Raw genomic sequence first — 19291 nt, 5'->3', positions numbered from 1 at the left:
AGTTACTGCAGCTGGCTAAAGAATGACATGACCTCGCCCTTGGCATGTGTCCTATGTGTGAGGGACGTGGTGAGAGGACGTTTGGACGGACAATCAGACAGACAGATCAGTCTATAGAAGAAGAGGACAGGCGAGTAATGAGAAGGACAGGCAATTAGAGCAAACAGAGGGGAAAGGGAGAAAGAAAGAGACATTACCCCTCTCCTTCCCCACCGCCTCCTCCACTGTAGGTGTTGAGAGATGATCAGAGACAGGAAGACAGAGACAGACAGAGCCAAAGACACATACAAAGACACAGAACACACACAGAAACAGAGGCACAGGGAAAGAATGGGGTTTCTGAAGCAAGATCAACATCCATATGAGACAGAGAATACAGAGAATCACAAAATAGTGGCAGACCTCTTAGTTTGGTTATATGTGGACACCTAATCTAGTGTAAACACTTAAAACAATTGAAATACAAATACAAAAATACGTATATACAAACAGGGTCCAAAATGAACTTATAACACCCTGGGTGGGTAAATTGAGAAGAACTTAAAGGTCATAAATAGAGACCACATTTGGCGTTCTCTATAAGTGTTAATCTTGGACCCTGTACACAAAATACTAAATAAACATGCACAGATATCTACACACACATACGAGTCACTCCCTGAAATTGAGTAAAAGGTTAAAAACAGACTCTGTGAGAGATAGCAGAGATATGGGAACTGTTCCCACGCTCTCAGCCAGGGAGCGCCAGTCACCCCAGAGCGCCTGCCGTTCCGAGCGCTCTACGCTGTGTGGAGAGAGAGAGAGGGAGGGAGAGAAAGAGAAACGGGAAAATCTAGCGATGATAGGAAGGAGTACAGTATTTTTCTAAGGGAAATGCAGGCACATCCAAATGCCTCTATATGAATAACCTAATAAGACACTTACAGTATTTCATGCTGGAGCTAAAGATGCGAGTGCAAATGGAAGTGGGGTCGGGTGGAATTGGCAGTCAAAGGGAAAGGGAACCATGATGCTTAAAGATTTAAGGGGGTTTCTTTAGGAAAGCCATGCTGGGAAAGAAAATCAATGCAGATTGCAAGCTCAATTTGTCCTCACAAATAATGTTATTTTTATTTTATCTTTAAATGTTACAACTCAAATTTGAGTTCTAGAAAGGCCATTCGTTTTACTGTATAACATTTTGGCCACACCAAGTATTAATATGTGGCATAAAAACATTCAAATTAAATTAAATTACTTCACAAGTCTGAAATTGAATTGAATTGAATTGAAATGCATTCAATGAACATGGGAAATTCGGCATCAGACAACACATCTGTTGTGCAAAATGATTTCCGAATATTTTACACTTTTACACTTAGTCGCGTCAGACATGTGTGAACAGGTCTTTGTAAATATTAATTCTTTTACCTCACAGCCATTCACATGTTCTATGCATGGTACATGTCATGTGTCATGTCATGTGTATATCCACCTAAAGACCCGTGTGACGTGTCAGTCTAGAACTGCACTGCATATGGACTTTTGTTGTGGAGAAGAACATCAGTTGTTCAGGGACAGAGGAGGATGTACACAAACACATATACAGGACCATATAATATTACCATTTCAAAGCGTTCAGATTCTGGTATTTTAGGAAGAAAAAAACAATTGATCTAGGTTCATCATATTTCTTCCATTCATGCTTGCATCTCAGATTATCTGACTATGTCGATTTCCAGAATCCACTCACATGCTCTTTACTAAGCCTGGAAAAGAGCCATTCACATGCATTTTTCCCCCAGTTTCATAGTAGCAAATGCACCTTTCTGACCTTTCCCTCATTTTAAGAACTCTCTCAGACCTGTAGTCAGGCTGAATGTTTCCAATGAGATCAGATACACAACCTGTAACAGTCATTCACAATTATTCCTATTGTCTCTTGTCGGCTTTCCTGACCGCTAAACATAAATCCCTCCCTCTTTGTTCCTGGTTTTATTTATAGTAGTTTGTTTAACAAGATCCCTGATAATTTCAGTCTGATCTTAACAGTTTGAGCAGCTCATTTTACCATGGATTGCTACAAAAAAAATAAAAAATAAAATCACAATACTCAACCCAACTGCAAACCCTCAACCCGAGGAAAAGCATTATAACTCATTTCACATGTAAACAGATCTGCCAATCATAAGAGGGGTCATTTACATATGTCTTCTTTAAAGAGGTACACAAGTATGTTTAATTCTGCTTTATGGTCTGTTCACACTAAGAACGATAACAATAAAAACAACTACAACTATAATTATATTAGCATCCAAACCTATGGACAATAATTTTCTGTTTATTATAAGCGCACGCTGAAGTTTTGTCGCCTGTCGCTTTAAATGCTCACAGTCAATAAAATCAGATGGATTCTGATTGGCTGTTAATGTTTTTACCATTCCACACCTGGAAAATTTTCTTTCTTAAAGGGGTTCCAATATCGTTACACTGTGCTATTGTTATAGCTGTGGTGTGAACTTCTATATTCTCATAGAATTAGAATGCTTATTAAAACTATATAGTTATAGTTATAGTTGACTAATCGTTCATTGGTGTGAAAGGCCATTTAGAGTGAGAAATGGTCATGAAAAAGTATATTAAATAGTTTTAACTAATTATAATTAATTGTAAATGGACTTATAAATGATACAAAAGTGTAGCATATGGTCCCTTAAATGTTTTCCTCTTGCTCTCGTCTCCTCCTTCTTATCTGTTTTCCTCATGCTTGGTTCCAGCAAGGTATGTGGCACAGAAGGTGGGGAGTAGAAATACCTGAGGTGAGTGTGGCTGGATGCTCCAGAGAGTCCTGGGCACTAAAGGGTTACAGGTGCCCAGGCAGGGTCATCACCCTCATGGAAATGGGCCCAAGTGCACCCACTGGGTAGGCACTGCGCAAATGTGGTGCATGGTGGGGCAGGGTGGGGAGATGCAGTGAGAAATCTCCAAAAGGAGAACTGGGGCTAAATGTGGGGAGGGATAAGGGGAGGGAAAGAGAGGGTCAAGATATGCCAAATGCACAGAACTGAGGAAGGAGAGAAAGGCAGAGAACTGGGGAAGGAGAGAAAGGCAGAGAAATGGTGAGAAAGAAAAGAAGGAGGGAGAGAGAGCTGGGCTGTATGGGGAGCAGGCTGGCGCTCCAGGGTGTCAACTGCACAGGTGTTAGACCTGTAGGGAGCAAGACGGGAAAGGACGAGGAGAGGCAGCAAGCAGGGAAGGAGAGCAGAGTGAGGCATGAGCGCTGGAGCCTTGATGACACTTACGTGAAGGCGAACGCCACCAGGGCACCACTAACCACTATAAAGTCCAGGATGTTCCACAAGTCACGGAAATATGAGCCTTGATGCAGGACAAGACCTAAATCCACCATCTGAAACACAGAGAGCAAATGTTTACTAAATACATGACCATTCAAATGTTTGGCGTCGGTTAGATTTTTCAATGTCTTCGAAAGAAGTCTCTTGTGCTCACCGAGGCTACTATTTGATCGAAAATACAATAAAAACAGTGATGTTGTGAAATATTATTATTATTTAAAATCACTGTTTTCTATTTTAATGTATTTTAAAATGTAATTTTATTCCTGAGATGGCAAAGCTGAATTTTCAGCATCATCACATGATCCTTCAGGAATCATTCTAATATGCTGAATTGCTGCTCAAGAAACATTTATTATTATTATCATCAATGTTGAAAACAGCTGTGCTGCAGAAAATCATGATAAATTATTTCAGAATTATTTGATGAATAGAAACTTCAGAACAGCATTTATTTGAAAAATAAATCTTTTGTAACATTATAAATGTGTTTACTTTCACTTTTGATAAATTAAATGCATCTTGGGTGAATAAAAGTATTAATTTCTTTTAAAAAATCTTACTGACTGCAAACTTTGGAATGGTACTGTATATTTAGGCACTTTGCGTTAATTTAAAATTCCATTACATTCAGGGTTCACAGACCATTTGGCCAATGAATTTCCAAGATTTTTCAGATATTAGTGATATATATTGTATATTGTATCAGATATATATATATATATTGTATTAAAATTTCCATGATATAATCATTATTTAAAAATGTCTTGACATTTTCAGGTTTAATCATGGGTACCCTATGCAACTCTATGTACTTTAAATTCATTTGAAGCCTATAATACTTCAAGTAATGATAACGTGGAGACCAATAAACACACCATTAAATGTGCATTAAGCCATTTTTGAGAAACTGTTGAAAGTGGATCGGACCGAGCAGCACAACGCATAGTCTCAGCCTCAGACGTCACGCCCATGGACCGTTGGCTAAACGTCTGATGCATATGGCACACTTTTCTGGAAACACTTCAGGAGCTTCGAAGTCGTGATCTGATTGGTTGAATTCTACAGGATGTCCGGGAGACTTTTGTGTTGCATTCTTTGACGCTCCGCCAGGAAACAAATGCCGTGACGTCAAAAAAAGCCCTCGTGGAAGAAGCAAGTCGTTGTGTTTACAACTGAGACAATGAGTGCTTACCAGGATCAACTAAACGCTGGATTTTCAAAAGTATGTGAAGTTCGCGGCTCCATTGTTGCAGCAAACTTGCACAACATTCTTGGATGAATCCTTTATTAGATGCATGCCAGTCTGTTATTGTAAGGACAATGACATTATATTTTCACGCCCCTAAACATGATGCAGAACAAAACGAACTGTGATTGGTTTTCTCAAAAGAGAAAAGCTCAGAGGAATATCACTGGAAAAGGAAGGGTTATGATCAGGCAAGAGCTTTAGGACCTGCAGTAACATTAAAAAAGCTTTCCAGCACTGGAGAGACCTAGGTGGGAAGGCATGAAAACGAACACAGAGGTTGTGTTTATTTCTGCTATGTTTTACAGAACTAAGATATGCTGTTGTTGTAATGTTAGCTATAGCAGGACAGTTCTGGGTGTCATTGTTCGTCTGGAGCTGGTGTGCTGCTGGCGACTAACAACGGATTCTTACTTGTATATACTCTTGTGCACTTTTTGTTCTTCCTTGTCATTCATTCATCATCTTTATTTTGCTTTGCTGCAGCTATGATGAAGAGACATGCACTCTTGCATTGCGTGTTCGTGCATTTTGGGGACTAAGCAATGAAGGGAGGGGTGTGTTTGTTTGGGATGATTTTAACAGTGTTTCTCAGAAATCACTTACTGCACCTTTACATACAGTATAATATAGATAAGTATAATGTATATAAGAGTGACATAGAACATCATAGTCCAGACAGTAGGACAGATGTGTACCTTAATGAGCATCTCAAAGGTGAACACACCCGTGAACACATAGTCAAAGTACCGCAGGACCTGCAAACAAAAGAGAAATACAATGTCAGCAGGAAAAGCAAACTCTTTATGACAATTATGCAAAGATGGATGTAAAGAATGATAAATAAACAGATGAAAGGATGGAGGAAAGAACGGATAGACTGGGTAATGATTAGAAGCATGGACGGATAGATAGATGAGATGGCTACTAGTCCAGTAGACAAAAGTGGACTGAACTACATAGATATAAATAGAGGATGTTGAGATGTGGGACTGTCTCACATTATTGCGGGGAGATTCAGGCCAGACGGGGTCTTCAGCGGCCAGGGCAATACTGCTCATAGCAATGACCAGCAGAATACACATCTCAAAATATCTGAGCGTGACGATATAGTGGCACAACCTCCGAAATCTAAAACACATGTTCATAAAATAGACCAGGTAGTAGCAAAAACAACAACTACATCAACATTGAGAATGTTTTCAATAGAAAGCTTATTTAATTTCATTAAAAAACTCTAATCTAATGACTCTAATCAGTTTTGTTTAAAGACATCAAACAGTGTTTGCAACCCATTTTACTTCCATATTTGGATGATTTTATAAAAGAAACAGTACATTCAACTACGGAAAAAGGGGACAGGATTTGTTTTTATCCATTGGAATTGATTAAACTTTAAAAAGTGGTCATTAAATAGCAGAATTTAAATTTGAATTCACATTGACTTTAACATTGGCAGAGTCACAGTGACAGTTGACTGCACTCACGGGTTGGTGGTAGACAGAATGAACATTGAGGAGAAGGGTGGCATGGGTTTAGGCCCCCCATCATCTTTCTTATCATCATCATCATCACCCTTTGTGTCTTCCTTCTTGGGCAGGGGCTCAGTGTTGGCATTTTTATTGACTGTGGAGATGTGACAAAAGGAAACATTGTAAGACAGATGATTCAACAAATGAAAAAGGTCAATTATCCTCTTCAGCTCTTTCTCTAACCCTGTAGGATGGCATTACTGGAGGGGAACATCGGGGGGATGTCCACAGCAGTATAGTCAGGTTTCATGCCCAGGTGTCCAGTGCTAGCAACATTAGCAGTAGTAGAGGAAGGGTTGGTGAGAATGAGGCTGCTCTCTGTGCCAGTATGTGCCAGGCCGGCTCTGTGGGCACTGTTGGCCAGATTGAGCAGACTATCATGTGGGGTGGAGTTACTAGGTGGCTGGGTGGCAAGCTTGTTGTTCATGGCATTGTCCAGGTCCTCACTGTACTGACTGTCCTGCCTGGACAGAGTCTTCTGAATGGGACGGGTCGTGGACAGAGTCGGGCCACTTCCATGACCATCCCTGATGAAAGAAGAAAGAAAGATTAGTTCAAGTTTAAGACATGCTCTTTACGAACCTCAGGGAGGAATTCGCTAAGAATGAACAATTATCAAATTATAAATAAAATAATAATAAATGTACTCTACTGTTCATTGGACATGTTTAATATTTTTTTTAAGAATGTAGTTAAATGTAAAATTAAAATTCCATGACTGTGATCCAAAAACCTGTATCAGCTCTTTAAAATGCCGAAAATTACCTCACCTAAACCGCAGATCTGAATATTGGTTAACTGCTGCAGGCAAATAGCGCAAAAATAGAGTTTTGCGAATACGTCGTAATCCATAATGATAAATTGATTTGCTAGTGGTTGCTGGAGTTTTTTAACTTCATGTAACTTAAGAACTGTATTTTTCAAGGCACTTGAAAGATGCGAGATGAGAGTGCAATTGTCAAACACGTCCAACTAGAGCATAGTCATTTTTTTTTTACCAGAGATTCATTTCTATGCAACTCACTTCCTGGTGCGGTGTCGCACCCCTCTTTCTTTCCTTCCCTCGCCCTCATGGCGATGACGTCTGTGTTTACGCTCTCCTCCATCTATATGCTCACACTCAGGTCCTCTTTCCCTGCCCTTATTCCTGTGTCTCCTCCCTCCACCCTCTCCATCCTCCTCTGGGGCTTTACGATGTTGACGGGCTTGGCTGCAGCGCTCGCCATGCTGATGTCTGCGGTGAGACTCTCTACCCTCCCCATGGTTCTCGGAGCCCAAAAGACTCCGACGAGATCCTGTAGAGTCCCCTCTTTCCAATGCTGGCCAGGGCCCAGATCCTCCACCTCCTCCTCCACTCTCCCCCTCATTGAAGTTGGGCTGTTTGTGCAGGAGCTGATGCGTACGCTGGGGCTGGCCATCACCCGGACGGCTTTTGTTGGTATTGTTATTGCGGTTCTCCTGAGGGTCCACGACCAATGGCCGGTCCAGGTGAGTTTTCATATCGGGACGAATGTGACGGGAGTACGAGACCTGCTTGGATATTGGATAGAAAAATGGATATTACATTTAACAGTGTTATTAAATTATTTGTGTTATACACATATACACTTTAAGTGAGCGTTAGGTGATGGCAAAACTAATCTAAAATTTAAAATAGAGGAAATGAGCAAAGTACAGTTAAATATTCAATATCGACCGATACGATAAATATGTTGATAAATCAGCTGTTAACTGATATTTATATCCATCTCTTTCTTTATCATTTCTTCTTACCTTCCAGCGTTCTTCAGGTTCCAACTCATTGTAAAGAGCCTCTCTGCTGTTCACCAGGGTCTGTCGCCTCAACTCACTAGTGCGCTGCTCCCATACTGACTTACAACCTTTGTGGTTCTTCTGTTGCTCCTTACTGCAGAAAAGAGAGAGAGATAGAGAGAGACATTTATAGTAGATCTGAGATTAGTAATCATCAAGAGGGAAAAGTGAGGTTGCTGCAGTTACCACAGGCTGAAAATGCCCACCTACAAGCTACCAGCTACCATTTGTTAAAGAGGATGATTGCACCGCCTGGGTCAAACTCACTCACAGAACACACACACGCGCACACACACACACACGCGCACGCACACACACACACACACACATACATACAGACACACACACACACACGCACGCACACACACACACACACACACACACACACACACACACACACACACACACACACACACACACACACACACACACACACACACACACACACACACACACACACACACACACACACACACACACACACACACACACACACACACACACACACACAGAGAAATAAGATAACTATAATAATTCTGGGAGTGAAGACATCACAGGCGCCCAACCCTTGGAGCAAAGCATGTGAAAGAGAAAAAGAAAAAGAGATAAGAGGAGAACAGCAGATGATGAGTAGCAGGATGAAGAGAGAAGAAGAGACGAGGAGTGACAAACCCGTCCCATCCCACCCAGCGATCAGAGCGGGGAGCAGCACAGAGAACCGAGGAGGAAATGCACATGTCGAAAAGGCTGATGGGAGAAGAGTGGGAGGTGTGGGGCGAATAGAGAGGCGTTTTAAAAAAAAAACAGAAAGAGTATAAATGAATAAATACCAGTCCAGAAAGTGTTCTGTTGCATCAAGACGCTCAGAGTTTACTGTCACGCTGAGGAGGAAAACAGCATGTGTGAAACACAGAACATCTCTTTGCTCTTCTTCCTCATTCACACACTTGTCCTCGCTAATACACATATTTTCTCCTGATTCTTCCTTTCCTTACAAATACTTGAATAAATTCACACATGGACAAACCTGAATATTCTTCATTCGGTCTGTGTCTCTGCATGTAAGTTGTGTGTATATAACTGTGAGAGGATCACAGATGATCTTGTAGGACAAAGGATTACATTATAGATGTATGACACCAAATATAACAGGGAAAAAAAAGTATGTTGTTTAAGGTTCTTAAACCTTAAGGTTCTACATGTGATTTTGGACCAACAAACAATAAAAATAGCTAGAATCCAGCTACTATGTCCCAAAATGCAGTTACAAAGTTAAACTGAATTTCCAGCAGAGTAGAATGTGATTCACAATGTCTTTTTTTTTTTTTTTTTTTACAAATAATTTGGCCTGAAAAAAACAAAAAACAAAACAAAAAAAACGTGCGTCTTTGTGACTTTGTGAATTTGGGGCCTGCAAAAGAAATTAATGTTACAAATGATTTCCATTTAAAATAAATGCTATTCTTTTGAACTTTCTATTTATCAAAGAGTCATATAGATTTATCAAAAATCTATCATGGTTTCCACAAAAATATTGCACAACTGTTTCCAACATTGATAATATAATTTTTTTATTTTTTTTATTGAAGAGCAAATCAACATATCATAATGATTTCTGAAGGATCATGTGAAACTGAAGACTGGAGTAAGGATGCTGAAGATTCAGCTTTGCCATCACAGGAATAAATTACATTTTAAAATAGAAAACAGTTAAAATGTAATTATACTTCACAATATTACTGTTTTTACTATATTTTTGATCAAATAAATGCAGCCTTGGGGAGTATAAGAGACTTTAAATAAAAAAAATAAAATAAATCTTACCGACACCAATATGTCGACCAAAACAAGTCAAAATTCTTAGATTGAAGTGTTTTTTTTTTGGGTCTATGATTGACCTCTGTGTTAATGTGGCTGATACAAGAGCTACAAATAGTCTGAACACATGAAAACAGACATAAGGAGGACAAAAAAATTGTGGGAGACAAAATGTGGCTGCAGGACAGAGAGAGAGAGAGAGAGAGAGAGAGAGAGAGAGAGAGAGAGAGAGAGAGAGAGAGAGAGAGAGAGAGAGAGAGAGAGAGAGAGAGAGAGAGAGAGAGAGAGAGAGAGAGAGAGAGAGAGAGAGAGAGAGAGAGAGAGAGAGAGAGATAAGAGAGAGATACTCACGCAGCAATGGAGAGGTTGGCTGCAGCCAGTGGGCTGACCTCAGCTACTTCCTTCGCCGTCTGAAGAGCCATTTTCTGATTGGCTGCCTGCTCTTCCTGCTGTTCATCCTAAACATAGAGAGAAACATGAAGCATATTGATTAAAATGTGATGCGGAGTGTGAAGGATAAATAGTCAAGAGTGAGAGAAACGTGGTCATCAAAAGTTGAAGCTATAGCGCTGAAAAGGCGTGGGCAGTTATTTTTGCAGGTGATATTATTGCATTTGCATTTGTAGGAGTTTCCCTTTCAGATGCAAAATTTATGGGAGGAGAGTATTTAAATGAATCACGCAATGCGATTTACTAAGGTTTGTGCACATCAATTTACTGGTATTTGCGCCATTATTTAAGGCCCAAAAAAGCACGTCTTAAACCAGACGCTAATTTGCGCTACACTTGGTAGATTGCGTTGGTCATTATGGAAATGATCTGGCTGCGGTTGTGCACATTGTCAGTAGATGACGAGAAGAACTTTCCACTCCTATCAGCGCTTTTATGGAATTGCGCTCTCACACTAATATGCCCTGTTTAGTAAATCTGGCCCTATGTGTGGTTTTACCTTGGTCAGCTCTTGTGCATTGGCCAGATTGTCCACAGCGATAGCCAAGAACACATTGAGCAAAGTATCTGTTCACAGAGGTGTTAAGCAACATTAATACTTCATTGGTGTATGAGAAATCTGTGCAAACAGTATGTCAGCATGATATATTATCCATTTGGATACAGTTGCCGAAGAGTGTAAGAACAATGAAGAAGACTGAGAAGACCATGCCCGTTCTGACTCCACCCTGAGACTCAATCCCATCATACATGACCATGTTCCAGTCTTCACCCGTCAGTATCTGAGGTACACAGAAAGGTCCATCATCAAAAAGCCATGGAAAGCAAACCGAATAATTGCACAGTTTGATGGGCACATTTATTCACCTGAAACACCGTCATTATTGCTGCAGGAAAAGTATCAAAGTTTGTTGGTGGTGTGCCAGATTCAAAATTAAACCTGAAAAGACAAAAAAATTGCTATATTATTGTTACACTGAATATTTTCTATATCTTATTTATGGCACCAAGTTAGCCTGAATTTTATTTTTATTTTTTAAATAATAAAAAAAATTAAATAAAAGTGAATGCCATTATTTTAGTGTTATACTTACTGTCCTCCAAACAGCTGCATGCCCAGCAATGCAAAAACCACGATGAAGAGGAAAAGGAGGAAGAGTAAACTGATGATGGACTTCATGGAGTTCAACAAAGACACCACCAGGTTCCTTAGAGATGCCCAATATCTGAGAAGTGGAAAAGAGAAGACTTTTAAGATACTTAGGGCCCTATCTTACAGCCGGCGCAATGCAGCGCCAAGCGCAACGCAAGTGTTTTTTGCTAGTTTCAGTCCGACGCAGTTATCATTTTCACGTCCTGCGCCACGTTGTTTAAATAGCAAATGCATTTTGCGCCCATTTGTGCGCCCATGGGCGTGCTGGTCTGAATACGAGGTGTGTTCTGGGGCATTGTTGGCGCGTTGCTATTTTGAGGCAACAGAAATAGACTGCACCAATGACCAACTGAAACCTGGTCTAAAGTCAATGGCGCAATATTTTTTTTGTTATTTAATGAGTGCGTTAGTATTGTGCGCCTATAGGCGAGTCCACAACGCGCATAAACTCCTCTTATTAAACACACAGGGATGCACAGCAGCACAAAAACATGGCAAATATTTAAAATAAAAGGATTACAGTGTAAAAGATTATTATTGTGTACATAAAGATATGGTGGAATCCGGCTTGTCCCGTAGATGGTCTGCTTGCGCACTTTTACCTCGCGCACGAGCAGTTCCGTTTGCGCTCTGGAGACATGTTCGGTCTTTCCACGAACATATTCCGTCATGTAAATAGCGAATCTGCCATGGCGCGAGTGCAACTGGCATTTAAAGGGAATGGGGAATGGGAGATGAGACTCTGATTGGTTTAACGCACGTAAATCCCAAAACACAACCATTACTCATTATGAGAATAGGGACAACCCTTTTAGACCATGCGCCATGGCACGCCGACCATTTTTCCCGTTGTTAAACTTGCAAAAGTGGATTCGAACACGCCCTAAGTGAACTTGCGGCGTGCGCTTTAGACCATGCGCTTAGATTGTTAAAATAGGGCCCTCTGTCCTTGAGACAGCTTGAAGGGTAAATAGGAAACTCGACAAAGAGAGGGACGTAGAGACAGACATAGGACTCGAGACGTGAGAGACTCACTTGGTCACTTTGAAGATCCTCAGTAACCTGAGAGCTCGTAACACACTGATTCCAAACGAGGTTCCTGGCTGGATCATAGCCCAGAGCACCTCGAAAATGCTGCCACAAATGACCTGTCCCACACAAACACACACACACACACACACACACACACACACACACACACACACACACACACACACACACACACACACACACACACACACACACACACACACACACACACACACACACACACACACACAAATACACACACATAAATAAAATACACACATTTACAGCTCATTCAATAACATTAAGCCACAAAACAAAACCCACTGAACCATGCTAAAACACTATCACATATTTACTTCTATTTTCTTATTCAGTGTTTTTTTTGTTTGTAAAAAATAACATGATAAAATAATATTGAATTAAGTTTTAACATCTTAAAGGTGGTATCAGTGATTTCAGGCCCAAAAATAATTTATCACATTCATCTAATCTTTCCTAACGATCCGCTAGCTGCCCGCCCCATAAGCATGCCGTCAAAAAAACACGTCTCTGTAGGCAGCCTAGGCTCTGAGATCTGCACACAAAAACAAATGGTTTAGCCAAACACTCAAAACCAAAACAAATAGTGTTCGAACCAATCACCGACAGGGGGAGGGTGTTGTGAGGTTTTGTGCTTGTGCACGGCTGCACGCGAAGTCAGAGCTGAAGAAAAAGCTGGTTCAAAACCTCACGACACCCTCCCCCTGTCGGTGATTGGTTGGAACACTATTTGTTTTGGTTTTGAGTGTTTGGCTAAACCATTTGATTTTGTGTGCAAATCTCAGAGCCTAGGCTGCCTACAGAGACGCAGTTTTTTGACGGCATGCTTATGGGGCGGGCAGCTAGCGGATCGTTAGGAAAGATTAGATGAATGTGATAAAAATATTTTTGGGCCTGAAATCACTGATACCACCTTTAATATCTTGAAAAACAAAAATGCATATTGATGGAGATTATCTAGTAGCTCAATCTTCAACATATTCTTGTACTATTTTACAATTTTGCTTGCAAATCATCAGTCTTCAACACTAAAATACTGATTAAGAAACCAATTTATTTTACAGCGCAGTGAAAGTGAATTATGAATTATAATAAAATTTAGTTATAATCAGTAAACTAATTTCAGTAACTATATCAACATCAAGACCTGAGAGTGGAATGATTCGAAAGCTGGTATAATGCTTTTGGTTTCCTCCAAAAATGTTCTGATTTACTAAAAGAAGACAATAGAACAAAAGACAAGAGAAACTCACGATGCAGTCAAAACAGTTGAAGGAGGAGTGAAAATAAGGTCTAGTCCCCAGCCCATACATCTTAATACACATCTCTGCCATAAAGATCCCCAGGAAGATGAACTCAGCAAAGTCTGGATTGAGGAGAGAGACGAAAACAGACAGAGTGTGTTTGCAAAGGACAACGATATGAAGAAAAGAAAGAATACCACAGGAATAACCAAGGCTTTTAGTGACCCAAAATGCAGACAATTTAAAAATGTATCATGCATTATAATTTTTTTTTTTTTTTTTTTTTAATTGAGCACACACATTTTGTCAGCAAAAAAGAGTTGTTGTTTTTGGTTTCAAATTATAAAAACGTATTGATATACTGCTCAAAACTACGATTAGGACACTTTATAGTAGTCAAACTAGTAGAACATGTCAATTATTAATGTGATGAAATTGGCATTCAGACATTAGGTGTCCAAAATGTAATACTTTTGGGGTCCATAATACTTTCTAACAACTATTGAATAAACTCTGATAAAAGAAGAGAAACAGAGTAACATCTTTAGAAAATAGAACATAAAGGAAAATAAAGAAAAGGAATTTTCTCTTCCTTTATCTACAGACAATGAAAGAAACTTCACAGATTTGAAACTGCTGACAAGCACATCTGCACAGATTATAAAGCCACACAATATGCAGAGAAAATACAGAAAAGTTAGCAGATTCTGTGTTACAGATTAGTGAATGGACAAGTGAACAGACTTACAGAGGAAATCGGAGAGCAGGTCAGGCTGGTCATAGTGCACGGCAGCCACACACAGTGTGTTGAGTCCTACCAGACATAGCACAGTCCAGTAGAATGTTTGCGTCTTCACTATGTGCCTAATGAAGAATCTCAGTCGACGCTCCTTTTTATGGAAGGAAGATCCCTCCAGCTTCGAGCTCTTCAGACTGCCCCGTGCAAATGGAGAACCTGATGGACCATAAAGAAACAGAGAAGCCAAGCGGCAGGGAAACAGGACACGATAAAATTCAATAAAAATCTAATGGGAAAAAAAACACACACATGATTTCTAAAAGGAAAAAACGAAAAAAAAAAAAAACCAACACAAAAAAGCAGATACTATACTAATTCTGAAATTCAGGTTAATTTATCAAATCAGCTTTTCACTCAAATTGTTATGCTAATAATATATTTTTTAATTAAAAACAATATGTAATACTACTATGGTACTAATGACATATATTTCAAAACTCTATATTAATATACCATGGTTTGTCTTTCAAAGAATACCAAACATTAGCATGTATTTTTATTTTAGTATTTTTATGGTAATATCCCATTGATCACCTCTTGAGCCTACAGCCTACATTATATAAATGTATATAAGTGTATGTTTAACTCTCAAGCACACCTATATCTCCATCTCCATCCTCTGCATCGAGCAGCTCTGTTTTACTCTTCTTAATTGTGGGCCTCCTCTTTGAGCCTGTGTAACAGACCATAATCACTCATTTCTAATTGATCATACTCACAGCATACACACAGATTCAGACAGCCTAAAATACTCAATGGCACAGAATTATAGAATTACAGAATTGAACAAAGAAGAAAAGAAGAGACAACTAGGAAGTGTAGTGTGTCTGTTATATGGATCATAGACAAATATGAAGTTGAGAAATCACATCTCTGCTGTGAGCTACAGATGGACGGTCCATGTGAATGTTCTCATGTACACTGCATTAACTGTGCTTATGGACATGAAGTATACAATTTCACCCCCTCAGCAAAGACAACATGCTATTGATATCTCTTTTCCTTTACAATGGGAAATCAACACCTAGTCCCAGTGAGGGAGCAAAGAGAGGAGGAGAGGGGGATGAAAAGGAAGGAAGGATAGAGGAGTTCACGTAAATACCGTCAAAGGGCATCCGGTCATCTGGGTCATTGTCCTCGTCAGCCAGAATCACCTCTTCTGTACAAAATAAAAAAAAGAAAAAAAAAGATTCAAATCAGACCACTGCAAAAGTCATGAAAATGAGGACAATTTTTATTGAGTAAAAGATGCCTGATGAAACATTTTATACGTTATCAGCACATTCCAAAACTGAGATGTACACGTGTAAAGACATCCGTATCAAAAGAGACAAGCTGCTATCTGTATTCTTGGCTTTAGCTTCTCTCTGGAGTATTTAATGGCTATTTCTATGGCATTTACCTGCTTTGCAGATCCACTCCAGATATCCGTTCAGCTCTCTCTCTATTTGCTGCTGACGCTTCAGCTTAAGAAACTCGCTCCTGTTCTCCACACGCTCCCTTTCTTTCGCAAACTCTCTGTATCACATACACACATGCATGCAAAAAAAATGCTCATCAACAGATGTACACAAAATGCACATATACACTAGTGACTAATCAATTCCAAATAAACTGGACATTTTTTGGACATTTTGAGATGGATCACTGGATAACTGCCTTCTTGCCTTGGTTGCTTAACTATGGAGGCCTCCACATGACACATATAATGATCAGGAATTAAGAACTTGTTCCCATGACTTAATTAATGCCCTCATTTTAGTTAAAATGTGGCCATGTTGTACTAATTTGTGGCCACAATTTAACTAAATTAAAAACGAGGGAACAAATGAATAAATCGTGGGAACAAATTCTCCGTAATTAATCATTTTAAGCATTTTAAGCTTGTGATGTCCTTCTGGTGTTTTTAAATATTTCTGAGTGAACATCATCTGTAGGTACATAGGTAACTGATGAATTAAACTGTATTATACCATGGTCTGTCTGAATACTCGATTCTGATTGGCTGGAAGGTGATCAATAAAACCGTTTAATGCACAGGAAGTTCCAAGTCAGTTTAATCACTGTTCTATATTAATGCGCTGTTTTCATTGAAGCACACACACACACACACACACACACACGTCACTCGCACACAGAGAGACACGGAGAGACACACAGAAACATTTAGGACCACAGAAACTTGTTATCAATGCTGCCCTGCGACGTTTAGTAATAAAACAGCTTCACTACATTAAATTTCTCAGCAGCAACGAGGGGGTAACATTGCTATTTTTAAGTAATTCAACTCACAGCTTTGTTGTTAATAGAGAGAGTGGCTGAACAGACACAGGTACACATCTCTCTCTCGATAATTAATTTAAATAAATGCTATAATTTATTCATTCAAATAAATGTATTCTTATTCCCTACTTTATCACTGTGTTTGATTCAAAGCGGGTAGAACGCTAGATCTAATGAGCTGTAACTGATGAAAATAACTGTAAATTGTATCCTTCCGGTCAAATATTGCACTGCAAACATCAATAACAGCTATAAGTTGTCATTGATGGCAAATGACCATGGTATAAGCAGGATAATCCATGGCTAGCTGAGCATTAGCTTTTTGCCGCCATGTTGTGCATTAAAATCATTTAATGGACAGCTAGCTGTGGATTATCCCTCACTTAAACAATGCTTACTATAACACTAAAATCTGGGATTCAAAATGTAATTTAAAACATAGAATAAACTTGAATTTTTGAATAATGAATTTAACACAAAATATCCACACACTGCATATTTTCATATACAATCCACACAAATATCATAAACACTGAAATTTATTAGCAAATTAGACAATGCACCAAAAGAGTAGACATGAAAAAAAAAAAAAAAACCGATACAGCTGATTTTGAGAAGAGCTCACACTCCCTGGGAGAGGTTTCTTACCCTGACAACACACCCAGCACAAGATTGAGCATGAAGAAAGAGCCGATGATGATGAGGGGGATGAAGTACATCCAGTTCCATGCACTCCCTGAAGCATCATTGCTCTGTAACGGCATAAAACAGCCCAGTCAGTACAATGAAGCACACATTCAAAATAGTTTCTCTCTCCAGTACAGTTTGTTCATCTGGTTTTCTTTGCATTTGCCTTCCCAAGACTCTCAACAGCTCTCTTCCAATGGTGTCAATTAGGAAGACATATGATTGTTAATAGATTTTTTTTTTTTTTTTTTTTTGGGGGGGGGGAGAGGGCAAGTTGAAATATGACCCTGCTTACAGAGGATGAGAACATCAATGACAGTACCGTGTCAGATCCTAGGACACCACGTACCATGCGATGTGCAACCTGATAGTGGCAACCATCTGGCTGGGGCTGCTTCATCTGTGGTACACACAGCTGAGTGCTCGGCACCGCTGCACCCTGCCACTGCAGAGAGGAACAAATGGGCAGCCATCTTGTATGGCATTGCTCCACTGACTGCCTCTAGGGAAGGAACCAAGGCTACGAAAGCCCAGATTGAAACAGCCCACAAGTACTACTTTAGGAAAAACGCAGATGATGTCACAATGTCTGCACAATTTGGTTTTGGAGCATTTCAAGAGTACACTTTTTTGTTTTAAAGGGATAGTTCACCCAAAAATGAAAATGGTGTCATCATTCACCTAGTCTCGCCAGACCTTTAGACTAACGGCAGAAGGTTAGAAGTCATAGAAGTAGGCCATATGACTTTGAATTTATAGTCTTCTAAAGCCTACAATAGCTGTTTATGAGGGACAGCCTAAAATATTAGTTTTAAGGTCACCATTTGCTTTCATTAAATGGAAAAAAAGCAGCTGAGGCATTCTGCTAAATATCTCCCTTAGCACTCCAAAAAAAAAAAAAAAGAGAAATAAGTTAGGAGTTTGGAATGGGATGAGTAAATAAAGTAAACTACAGTAGTTATTCATTTAAAGATATTTTAAAATAGCTCATTCATTAACCAGCTGATAGTGCTGAGATCTTCGTATTTTATTTTCATTTACATTATATTGTTGCATTTAGCAGACACTTTTATCCAAAGCGACTAACAAAAGAGAAACAAAAGCAATTCGTTAAAAAATCTATATTTGTAATATACAATGCCATTTTGTCATAACTATGAACCATAGTCTTCCTCCCTTCCCCTTTTTCTGTCTCCCTTAATCTGCCCCACTACTTTTTCATCCGCTCCTCCATGTCTGAGAGCTCTGAAAGCCCCAGTATGTACTGCAGCTTTTTTGCAATTAAATTTTCATAGGTTTCTTTCTCAGCAGCTGTAAGAATAACTTCAGTTGAGCAGGGTGTGTTATATATAGAGCCCTGTTCACCAGAGAGAGGGGGGAAACAGGAGGAAGAAAAAAGCTGGGGCAAGAAGAAATAGGGGTTTAGAGGCGGCGAGACGCAGAGTAATGAAAAAAGAAAACAAGTATAAAAATACAGTAAGACCAAATAAGAGATGTTGACATCTTATTGGGCTGTGGAATCACCACCCTCAGACTTATTTCTCGTTGCCAAGATCATTTTTAAAATAAACCTTTAGTTCTTCAGGTAAATCTGCTGTTGATTTGTGGGAAGTATTGACGTGGCATTGAGATTAAACTGGTTCTTGATGTATTCACCATTAGTATGTGGAAATCTTGACATCACTGCCCTATTTTCTGTCGTAGAGGGCGGCAAAACTCACCTCACCGGAAACAGCTCTGTCTGTTCAGAGTGGACAGGCTGGCCACAAGTGATAAGACTATAAATGCACTGCACCGCCTCTGACTCTATAGGCAAGATTTTGCTTACTGTATGTCTGTGAGTGAAAGGTAACAGGGATGT

The 19291-nt window shown here is 39.5% G+C and overlaps 1 protein-coding gene across 1 annotated transcript in view; it reads right to left on the bottom strand.

The window, feature by feature from the left end:
* cacna1aa (calcium channel, voltage-dependent, P/Q type, alpha 1A subunit, a) overlaps positions 1–19291 on the bottom strand; it is a gene marked incomplete at both ends in the record, with an annotated part of 123584 nt that overhangs the window by 46870 nt on the left and 57423 nt on the right. The window contains 20 exons of the mRNA XM_081388655.1: positions 3282–3388; positions 5283–5342; positions 5586–5715; positions 6072–6210; positions 6300–6643; positions 7141–7646; positions 7890–8022; positions 8759–8809; positions 10098–10204; positions 10696–10763; positions 10861–10978; positions 11064–11136; positions 11291–11422; positions 12385–12497; positions 13671–13783; positions 14410–14616; positions 15059–15133; positions 15563–15619; positions 15863–15978; positions 17392–17495. Of these exons, the coding sequence (XP_081244781.1) occupies positions 3282–3388; positions 5283–5342; positions 5586–5715; positions 6072–6210; positions 6300–6643; positions 7141–7646; positions 7890–8022; positions 8759–8809; positions 10098–10204; positions 10696–10763; positions 10861–10978; positions 11064–11136; positions 11291–11422; positions 12385–12497; positions 13671–13783; positions 14410–14616; positions 15059–15133; positions 15563–15619; positions 15863–15978; positions 17392–17495 (2753 nt within the window). The remainder of the gene's footprint in view (positions 1–3281; positions 3389–5282; positions 5343–5585; positions 5716–6071; positions 6211–6299; positions 6644–7140; positions 7647–7889; positions 8023–8758; positions 8810–10097; positions 10205–10695; positions 10764–10860; positions 10979–11063; positions 11137–11290; positions 11423–12384; positions 12498–13670; positions 13784–14409; positions 14617–15058; positions 15134–15562; positions 15620–15862; positions 15979–17391; positions 17496–19291) is intronic.

This window comes from Scardinius erythrophthalmus, assembly GCF_964197995.2.
Source record: "Scardinius erythrophthalmus genome assembly, chromosome: 1".
NCBI lineage: Eukaryota > Metazoa > Chordata > Actinopteri > Cypriniformes > Leuciscidae > Scardinius > Scardinius erythrophthalmus.
The sequence above is the reverse complement of the archived record's forward strand: the minus strand, read 5'-3'. Positions and strand labels throughout refer to the sequence as shown.